Raw genomic sequence first — 11,000 nt, 5'->3', positions numbered from 1 at the left:
AAAATCAAAACGCCGGGAGAAAAATAAAAGTAAAAATACAGGAACTTCCTGGAATATTAACATTGAAAAGTAGTAAGATACCACTGATAGTCACACATTTTTGTATAGTCAGCTGAGCGAGTACATTTATTGAATAATACTTCACATTTCCATGTCTTTCTATCGTTTGCAGGTGAAATGGCAAAAAGACGACATGGATAACAATCATAATTTGTTCTCCGTTTCCTCTGATGGGCGAGTGGTGTCCTGGACTCTTGTGAAGGTAAACCAACCCACACCCTACCAGACAATGCAGAACTCAAACTGACTTTTAAGGGTTGATTTTTATGTAAATACAGCACATAGCTTTATATCACTACATGTACATCCAGCAGTGGGTATTAAATATAAGTACAAACAGCACTGTAGCGTACACATTTTATAGGATGACTTGAATAGAAATACATATAATAATAATCGAATAGAAATGTTTAATTTATTGTCTAAAACAGGGGTCCCCAGACTTTTTGGTGCAAGGGCCTGGTCCCTCTACTTTACCTTTAAGGGGAGCCAGAGAGAGTCTTTCCAATTTTTACCAATGACCTTAAAACTACTACTAAATAATTAGTGATTATTATGATTTTATTGATTGTTCTGTTCTTACTTGCCTCACTGTCCACTATTTATTTGTGAAATCTTTCCTGGTTGTTATGGATTGGATAACTGACCATATTGCCTTATGGGTATTAGTACAACTTGCATAGAAAGTAGCAGGCTGCAGTACACAGCATATGTAGAACTAAGACTCAACATAGGAGTGATTGATATTTACAATTACAATAATAATATTTTCATTATTTCAATATGAACAATTAGCTTACCTCAGCATGGGTAAGTTTCCAAGCATAATAACAATGTGAGCCTACATCTGGCGGGCGAGAAATTCAATGTCTGGCTCTATTTTGGTCACAGTTGGTCTTAATGACTGATGCAAATATTTGTCAGTGAGTCTTGATCTCATCTGAGATTTCAGTAGTTTAATTCTTGAAAAGGTTTGCTCGAAGGTGCTGCTGAAGATTGTGGACATCTTGAGAGCGTGCCTATTCATGTTTGGGTATGTGTCATTAGGAAGGGCGCCATGAAAGTCAATTCGATTATTCGACTTGAAAGTGTCTTGCAGCGCATCGTGGTGTTGCAATTAGGCCAGTTCAAGCTGATAGATCAGTTTTGCTATCTGAAAAAGCTAGCGAAGGCTGATGAAATGCTGATGAAATGCACTCAGATGGTAAACCCTACAAATTGCTCTAGTCTTTTTTTGCATAGCAGGTTCCTTTAAGTCTATAGCCCATGTGTGGCAGTTCTGACTTCTTCCAGTTTGCCAATTGGCTCTGAAATCAGTGTTTTACCCTCTGTCTCTGGAGGGCAGCTATTAATGCTGCTGTGTGTGTGCTGGTCTCCTTGCAGAACGAGCTGGTTTTCACAGATATCATCAGGCTGTCTGGGGAAGGAGCGGTGACGGATGGGCCTGAGGGGCTACAGCTACAAACCATGGGTACAGGCCGGATCTCCAGTCAGGAGACCTGCTAATTACTTGCTGACAAGCTTTAATTGGTTACTCGTGCCATTCTGGAAAAATCATATTACAACAAAGTATAAGCTGTGTGTCGTTTCACATCGGTGCCCAGCTTTTCCCCAGCGTCTTTGTGCGCCAATTTGTGTGTCCCCTTGACTTTCAGGTGTGAGTCATTTTTTATAATAATAATAATAAAGTTGGGGGGGAAATAAGTAAATAAAGATGTGCACGTACATTTACACAAGTATATCCTATAAATACACCTTGTAATTACAGTAACAATCACAAACGGAACGGTTGAAATTATAATAATATGTCCTTAAATGTTCCTACAGCATGTGGAACTTCCTTTGACTTCCATAAACAAATTGATTACCTCTTCCTGGTTGGGACGGAGGAAGGAAAAATACACAAGGTAAGATACTGGAAAGCGATTGAGACAGATTGGTATTCTTCTGCGTGTGTGTGCTTGTGTTTTTAGAGAGTGAGAGAATAACAAGCGAGCTGCAGCGAGTTAAAAGAGAAGAATGTCCTCAATAAAAACAATCCAATCTGGGCCTGGGTTTAACTGACTAGAATAATGGATCTGTCTGTTATTTGCTTCCACCTCACAAACCGTCTCTCCCTCCGCTCTCTAAGGGGCATAAATATAACCTAATGTAACACAGGTGTGCTTTAGAAGCTCTGCTGTTGTCCAGCGTATCAGAAGAAGGGAGACATGCACCCCAAATCCCTAAACAGCAGTGCCCAACAAACTGGTTTTATTTGTTCTTTCATAAAGCATGTGGTAATGTACCTGTAAATAACATGAGAAGTATATTTGAATGCTTTATTACAAAATGTTTCCTTTTTTTTTATAACTTTTTTTAAAAATAGTTTGAAAATAAATTATTTCTATTTGATTTCTCCATCCAGAGAAACAAGCCAACAAACAAATCCCAAGCCTCTATGTGTTTCAAGTTAATTTGTGTAGCTCCTCACTGCACAGCTGTCATTTCCAATCAACGGCATCAGGAAATCTCTTACACACAGCTGTAAAATCACAATCAATCTGGGATCGGCTGATTTGAGATGGCCGTGTCAAAGCACCCATTAAAGATTAGGCCAGACGGGTTTGCAGTGTGTTTTGTGAAATCTACAATTAAGCTTATTTTCTGGTGTCTAATTTACAGGGAATGTTAGAACTGGTAGGAAAGTAGACACCCACGATTTCAAAGAGTGACACTATTCCAAAGTGGTCCCTATAGTTATTTTATTTTATTTTATTCACCCAGTGAATTCAAAATGATCTTAGTCTCCCACAACCATTGTGCCTGGCAGACAGATGTGTGGGTTTGTTTGCCTTCACTAATTTAATACAATCCATTAGTGCTGTAAATCTTTGCTATCTAAAACACATTCTAAAGGATACGTTGCTTAAGGGTAGCAAAGCTTGAACCAAAGAAGCTTTATAGTCAAATGCACGAGGGGCATCATAAATTAGGATTTCCTATTGCACAACATTAAGTAGTTATTATGAAGACAGAGGGAACATAATTTGCTTGTTTATGTGTATTTATCTCTTTATGGATGTGTTTTATTGTGGTTCGGGGGCAGTGTTCATATCACAGAAGAGCATACCCTTGCAGTTTATACAAAATGATACGACGGGAGTAGCAGTCAACATGTAGTTTTATGTACGTTTTATGTTATGGAAATGATATGCTGAAGTAAGATGTAGATGTAATGCGCTCTTAAGGTGCAGGAAGGTTACTCCTGGAGAAATAATATCATAAGACACTTTTATGGTTCTAAGGAATTCTGATTTGCATGTGTCTGTCAGTGCAAACCTCTCACTCGCCGCCTTCCTTTGCACCACTCAAGCTACTAGTACTACCAAGCTACAGCTCTGACATATGATTAAGACTGAAAACATCCTCTGCCAAGCAGCTTCTTCACCTACATTAACACTTCAGCAGTTCACATTGTCGAGGTTGTAGCTCAGGTGTAAAATGTGTTAGATCACAGGAGGTTTACCTTTATAAAGTTCTCAAGATGTTTGTATTTTTAGGTACGGCCTGGCCTGTTATTTTTCCATTACTGCTCTTATATGTCTGTAATCCAGTGAGATCCCAGCCCGCCATGTGGCTCTGTTTGCTTGGCCATGATTCACAGTGGCAGGTGGAAGGCACTGTGTGGACAGATGTTCAGAGCAAAGGTCTTAGATTGCACAGTTACAAAGTTTTCATCGAAAAAATGGGTGTTGGTTAGGAAGGCTGTTTTAGTTAATACATTAATAAGTGTGTATACACAAATATTTGTCTTTCAATAAAAAAACAGATGTATATTAAAGAGTACACAAGTTCATCAAGTTTTTGGGATAAGGTAGTTGGACTTTAAAAGCAGTAAACTCTTGCTCTCTCCTGCACCAAATCAAAGGAAATCTTGAACTGCTCTAAACAGTCAGGGCAAGGACAAAATGCTGCTCAACTTTTAATCCCTTTTGACTTTTCATCGCTCATGGTTTCAGTTTGATCATTCACATTGTTTCTCTAACCTGCTCTGCGTTGTCTGTTTCAGTGTTCGAAAGCCTATTCCAGCCAGTTCCTGGAGACCTATCATGCCCACAACATGGCCGTGGATACTTTGCGCTGGAACCATTTCCACTCCAAAGTCTTCATTTCCTGCAGCTCTGACTGGACTGTGAAGATCTGGGACCACACCGTAAAGTATGCTCCCTCAGATAATAAAAGCCCCACCTCGTATACACATTACCAGTCCACAGCGCTGGCCGTCCAGAGCAGACCGTTGGAATAGAGTTGAACAGTATAGTGATGCTGAAGGAGTTTGTTTTGAATAACTGTAATCCATTGGGGGTGCTCAATAGTATTGATTCAAACTTGGAAAGATCACAGACTGCTGTCAATTTCACACCAGTTTCAACACTACCTAGACCTGCCAATAGAGAGCAGCCTTACTCTAATTTCAGACTGTGCTGTTGAGCAAACCTATAAAATATAATTTACATACAAATACATGCTTTTATTATTGTGATTTGAAAATCAGTACCTTATAACTGGCTTTCTGTGCCTTTATGCAAGTCAAAAACAGTAGCAGATGTATGTTAATTTTTTATAGCATTCTCTAAGCAATATATTCTAGTAGAATAGTCAGAAACACTAATATAAGAATCCCTACAGCAATCACAGTGACACAAGAAACAGCATGGATGATAAAATGGGGAAACATATCACACAAGATTAAACAGTAGGCCAGCACTGCAAGAATATATACATTCTGTGCTCTAGCAAAATATACTTTTTCAGCACAACAAATACGAAATAAATAAATAAACACACAAAGGCAACGTATTACATTTCTATTAAGGATCTGAGCATGGGGCTTGGTATGAAGCCACAACATTTGGAAGCTGGTATTGATTCCAAATCCCTGCTTTCTGAGAGGGGATTTACTTGACAAAAGTCATGACTGTGATGCATGGTGTGCCAGCAGTTTTTTAGTATAATCCTTACTGTAAAGTGGGAGAAACGCAGCTGTTTTCCAAATAAATACGTGACTTTTCATCTTAGGAGAAGATTAGGCACTTTCTCATAGTGCATAACCTTTTCCCTTATCATGATCCTGAGGGCAGCTTGAAAGGGCGATTGTGAAACACATTGGAAGCATTCCCTACTGTTGTGGGATTAAGATTTGTGAGGAGCCTTGGTCAGATTAAGTCTTGGTATTAAGTCTTAGCAACACTAAAGGGGCAATGAGATGTTAAATACCCACAGTCTAGGCATATCCTGTGCATATCTCGGCGTCCTTTATCACGTGATTTCCCTTAAATGTATCCCACCCCAAAACTTCTCCAGACCGGCAACAGCTTCTAAGATTGAAGGGAAGGAGGGTCTCGGGGAAGTGAAAACTGCAACCCCTGTAACACATTCCTGTTTCCTTTAGGACTCCGATGTTCACCTTTGACCTGAACGCCCCTGTGGGAGATGTGGCCTGGTCTCCTTACTCCTCCACCGTCTTTGCTGCCGTCACCACAGATGGCAAGGTAGGATTTGGAGCGGGGACCTCCTGTCTTTCTCCGCTTACATCTGTATACACACAATAAGATTTTCCATGAGCCTTGTTTAACTATGAAAGGAGTGGGTGGCACAATATAAATCTCCTCTTATTGGGTTTTCTTTCTCTGTGCCTATGAATGAGCAAGGAAAGTGAAACAATGTACATCAAGAATGTTTAAATTTGGTAGAAGAAGCATTTGTAAGATGTGTAATTATGTGCACCAATTTTTGGACAGGCAAATGCTTTTTCTTTTTCTTGAAATTCACCTGTGGGCAGACCTTTTTCCAGAATCGGTCTTAAAACGAGTCAGGCGTGTCATAACAAATTGGTTGGCGCTTTAGAAGTACCAGAAAACTCCAGCTGAGTGCTTAACCGATCCAAATACAGAATCGTCTTTACATGGTCAAGCGAGAGCCGCAGAGCTTGCTTTTCTAGTTCTGCATGAGGCTGATATAGGAACAAGATAGAACTGTAGCTGCTTTCTCTCTCCAGCGAAGCAGAGAACCTGTTTCAGATAAAGAATGACAAGAGACTGTAATAAAAAGGTGGATGTATTCTGTAGTAAGCTCAAGGTGTTTGAAGCAGATTAACAAACGTCTGCTAAATAAATAGAAAGTTATGTTAATGCCGTAGAGCTCTTCAAAACAGCAAATTTCATATTTTCTTGGTTATACTGTTAGCGTTTAAGCTTCTCTCTCTCTCTCTCAAACACACACACAGTCTGAATGAGAATCAAATCACAATTTTGTTTTATGGCTACCTCATTTTCTGCTGTCTGGGCATAATAAGAAATTATAAGCATATCTTTACAGCTGCTAGTTTATTGTCTAATCTACCCTCTCCCTAACAAGTGAGCATGATGTGTACATTGTATATCCAATCTGTATGGTATGCGAGAGAGTTCAGTAAAGTGTCACCTAAAATTGTAAGTGAGAGAGAGAGAGAAAGAGAGAGAGAGATTTTTCCCCTTCCATATGCAATCAGTCAAGTGATATAAATGTACTTTAGAAATCAACCTTTGTCTGCTTGATGCCAATCAGGGAACAGCAACTACTGCCTCCTTCAAGATAATCAATATCTCTAATTCAAGCTGTCCTCAGTCTGTCAAAAGAAACCCTTATCTCACGTTATTGTGATTGCTGATGAGAAGATTAAAGCGATGTGTTAACTATGACCTTTTTTCCCCATTGTTGGATAACTGTGTGCGGGAAAACACTCCAGTACAATGAAAACATGGAGTTGATCGAGACGGCAATATATTCAGTCCAATTAACTGGTATGACTATTATAGAGACACAGGAAGCAAGAATTACAGATACTTATTTTTTTTTCATAGGTTGCATTTTCCCATTAATGGATAGTATGTGGGTGTCCTTTTCTGTATTAAATGTATACATTATATTTGTTTAATTTCCAGAGATGTTTGCCTTTCAGCATGATAATGACCTTAAACACACAGCCACACTAAATCTACTTAAATTAGAAAGAAACACAAAATCATTTTAAGTTTATGCACTTTTCTTTTCATTGCGATGACCCTAACTCGTGGGATGGACTTTACAAGAAGAAATTATAGGGTAATGGGCATAAATATAGGACAGTGACTATATTGCCAAAAAACAGATGGCAAGACAATACTCGTCTACATTAGACAAGTCTACATTAAAATGACAGCAAAATTGTCCCATTTTATTTCTTGTTGGAGAGTACCAAAGTTCATATAAACAAGCCGACAACAGTACTTAAAATTATAACTTTGACATTCTGCGTTTTGTTTTTCCACAAGATTTGATTTTGTTTATTTAACAGTGATTGCTTTATGTATCATGCACACTCTAATCATTCTTTCTTCTTAGTTTTGTGTTTTTCAAAAGCTGCGTACGATCACCAACTTGGTGGGCCGTTATAGTGTGAAGGCCAGCTGGGTTTCAGCCATTTTAAAGTGTCATGTGGTTCATTGGGACAACATTGGCTGTATAGTTCAACAGAAGATGTGGCTAAGTTCATTTCGATAAATTATTATTATTTTTGCTCCGAGTACGCTAAGGCACTGTAGTGTAATAACCTGGTTATTTTAACCCACAGGGTCATGTATCCCGAATGGCTCGTAGCCACACAAATAACTAAGCCCTTTGCACAGCAGTTTCAACAAACCTTTCTATTTTAGACCCTAGTTCTAAAGATAACATATAATAGACTTGACATCAAGGATCTATGATACAGGGGTCAATTTGCTTGTTGCCTCTCGGTTGTTAATACAGCGTACAGATCATTAGCCATAGTTTCTGCCTCTCTGACTATCATGCTTCACTGGTTGCGGTGGCTTCAATAGCTGATATCAAGTCTGCTACAACCTTCCTGTCTCGCCTGTGGTGTAACACTCCCTCGGTGAGCTACGTCAAAGTCGATGAGGAGTATTGAGGAACAGTGCACGACCTGATTGGAGAAGACCTACAGCACCCTAATCGGGAGAGGGAACAGATCTCTATTTCTACTTCAGCTACTCTGTTTGTTTTCATATTCATACAATATAACAGCTCTGACTTCAAGTGACCTAGGACTGGATAGAAGCTTTGAGGCTGAGGACAATCTTTTTCTGTGTAAGATTAGAAACAAACTGCTGAAAGGGATAAGTTGCTGATTTGGATCTATTTTGCCAGGCATCAGTGGCAGTGAACAGCTTATTCAGGCTCAGTCTAAAATGCTGATGAGATCCATGCCCTTAAGGAGGCTCTGAACAGCACAGGAAATGCAAATGCGGATGGGAAAAAAGCTCTCATGAACTGAAGTTAATGCCTGCTGACCTTGCAAAAACAGAATGAAGTCTTAACGCTGGGGCCTTCAGCTCCCTGATGAACAGTGTCTTCTGTGCTTCTAGATTATAACACAGGGAATAGTGAGGCTGTTTGCAGAAGGCTGTGCATTTGTGGTCCAGAGCAGAACATATGTTGCTGCAGTGCACACCTCAAGGACAACAGACAACGTGCCCTTCAGGCTTAGATTAGTTATCTCAGGGTCTTTAACCATCCTGTGTAAATCAGTCTTTCAGCTCATTTTATTGTTCCTATTGTCTTCAGACTCATGTTTGGTGTTTGACAAATGAGGAGGGTCTTAGGCTGCAAAGGTCATTGAACGGTCTTGTTGGCATTGCTGCATGTATGTCGGCATTGGTACTAGACTTCCTTTCATAGTCATTACTAAAACAAAATAATCCAACAGCAGACATTATTTAAAGTTCTCACTGGAACCGCTTTTTCTTTGTCTTCAATCTGTGGTTTTGTTGTGGTGGTTTTAGATCTTCATGTGAGCCGTGGAGAGGGTTGTTATGCATGATTTGTGCTGCGCTTTTTCACATTTCTGTGGTGCACAATCAGCTCCCGAAGCCTGCTGAGGTGCAACATCTCGAGTTCCCCACAGTGAGAATAATGTAAAAATAACATTCGCCATCTGTTTTGTTGTTAGCCTGTGAAACAGTAATTAAAGTTGGGTTCTTGTTGGCACACTTTGTTTCCGGTAACCCCAGCAGGCATCTGAGATTACTCCTCCTGGCAGTGATTTCATTCTTTATATTATGCTTTACCCTATAACTAAATACCTTAACGTGATCATTGGAAGCTAATGAGTGATTCATACCCAGAAGATTAGTAATACTGATATTATTAATACTAGAAAATCCCACATAACTTCACTGGACACTTGAATAGGTGGGTTCAACTAGCAATTAACAAATATGAACAAGTAAGATGGGCTTAATGGCCTCTCTCCTTTGTAACCTTTTTTCAGCTTATGTTCTCATTTAATCAGTACAAAATTATACAGTTAACAATATGCAGAAGAATATTTCATCCCAGTAATGTGCAATGAGGTGAACACTCTTACTCTAAGCAGTTGGTCCTGTTGAATTATTCAGACTCTACCAACTAATAGCCTTTTAGCTTGTTTTGCTGCATAAAAATAAGAATGGCACAAAACTAACTGAATAAAGGAGTCTGAGGTGCTGACCTTATTTAGAGATCAATGAAATGTAGCTCCAATTTGCATCCTAGTCTGCCATTACACACTTTGCAAAATAATGTATCTTGATGATGATATCTCTGTAGACCTAATGTAAGCTTGATGTGTAACTAACTCGTGGTGCCATTGTATGAATCTAATCTCCATTTTGATATGATATGATATAAATACATAGTTTAGTGTGTGTTGATATATATTATAGGCTAGGATCACTGTTCATGTAAACAATCTGCACCTAAAGTATCTTCTAACATTGTCTGTCATTTTGATTTTTAAATGATTCTGCTTCATCAGTGATTACAATTGTACTGAAAGCAAGTTAGATTAAAGCTGAGGGCAGGTAATTACATTGTGTAATTTAGTGTGTTTTAAACATTATTTTTATATTAGTTTTTGGATGTTTTCTCACTTGTGATGGCCATATTAAGTTATTCATAGAGCTATATGTGGAAGTGGTAAAATATGTTATAGGTCTATATGCAGAACAAATCTGCTTCCTTGCATAAACTGTGCAAAACAAGGAATTTGCAATGGAATTAAAGTGAAAATAATGTTACATGTAAAGCAACCTAACATTTTCTAACAATAAAATAGTATAATAAATTATATAAACCAAATTAATTCTTTTTCCATGGCAAACATATTATGCGAACAAAAATGTATCAATGTTTTAATAGTTAGAATAAATTACACAAATAAAGCGTGTCCTGAATTAAAGCAATAACCATTTCTGAGAACTGAACAGGTAAAACCAGGTCTCAAATAATTAAGAAGCAAGGTTCTTCTCAGGAACGTATACCAAGCAATTCATTAAAAATTTGCCAGACTGTTTCTTGACATGTGTGGTGCTTGTTGTCTGTTTGGCACAGTTTGTTTTGGTGTTAAAAATAGCAGTGAGGAAACCAACATCTGATAGAGGAGTTTTGACTGACCCTTGTTTATAAGACAGATGTTTTTCTCCCATTATTTCAATTTCAGGACTCTGGGGGTCTTTTACAGCACTTTGTGTGTGCAGAGAATCAATGCAGCACATCAAACAACTTAATTAGTAGTTACTATATGAGCTTAGAAGCCACTGCTGGGATAAATAGAGGCTTTCAGCGGGAATATGAGTGTAAGTGATAGAAATTACCACTGGCATTAACTACTGATACTATGTGTACACCGCTCTGCAGTCATCATTTCACAGTTCTGCTTTAGCCCGCTGCACCCAAGCATTAGCAGATGCTATAATGTGCTGAAGTCATCGGCTTCATACAGCTACGGTCTATGTCAGGCACATGATGTCTGTAATGTGTGTATGGATCATCATAATATTATGGAAACAGTCTTTTTACATATCCAGAGGATGTTGTGTTATTAACATATCGCTGTTCTG

General features: G+C 38.6%; 1 protein-coding gene across 1 annotated transcript in view; it reads left to right on the top strand.

Moving 5' to 3' along the window:
• The window catches only part of LOC136754665 (dynein axonemal intermediate chain 1), a 32,806-nt gene that overhangs the window by 15,345 nt on the left and 6,461 nt on the right, over positions 1–11,000 (top strand). Inside the window, exons 14-18 of the mRNA XM_066710695.1 lie at positions 173–262; positions 1,444–1,531; positions 1,888–1,967; positions 4,112–4,260; positions 5,495–5,594. Of these exons, the coding sequence (XP_066566792.1) occupies positions 173–262; positions 1,444–1,531; positions 1,888–1,967; positions 4,112–4,260; positions 5,495–5,594 (507 nt within the window). The remainder of the gene's footprint in view (positions 1–172; positions 263–1,443; positions 1,532–1,887; positions 1,968–4,111; positions 4,261–5,494; positions 5,595–11,000) is intronic.

This window comes from Amia ocellicauda, chromosome 8, assembly GCF_036373705.1.
Source record: "Amia ocellicauda isolate fAmiCal2 chromosome 8, fAmiCal2.hap1, whole genome shotgun sequence".
Taxonomy (NCBI): Eukaryota; Metazoa; Chordata; class Actinopteri; order Amiiformes; family Amiidae; genus Amia; species Amia ocellicauda.
The sequence above is the reverse complement of the archived record's forward strand: the minus strand, read 5'-3'. Positions and strand labels throughout refer to the sequence as shown.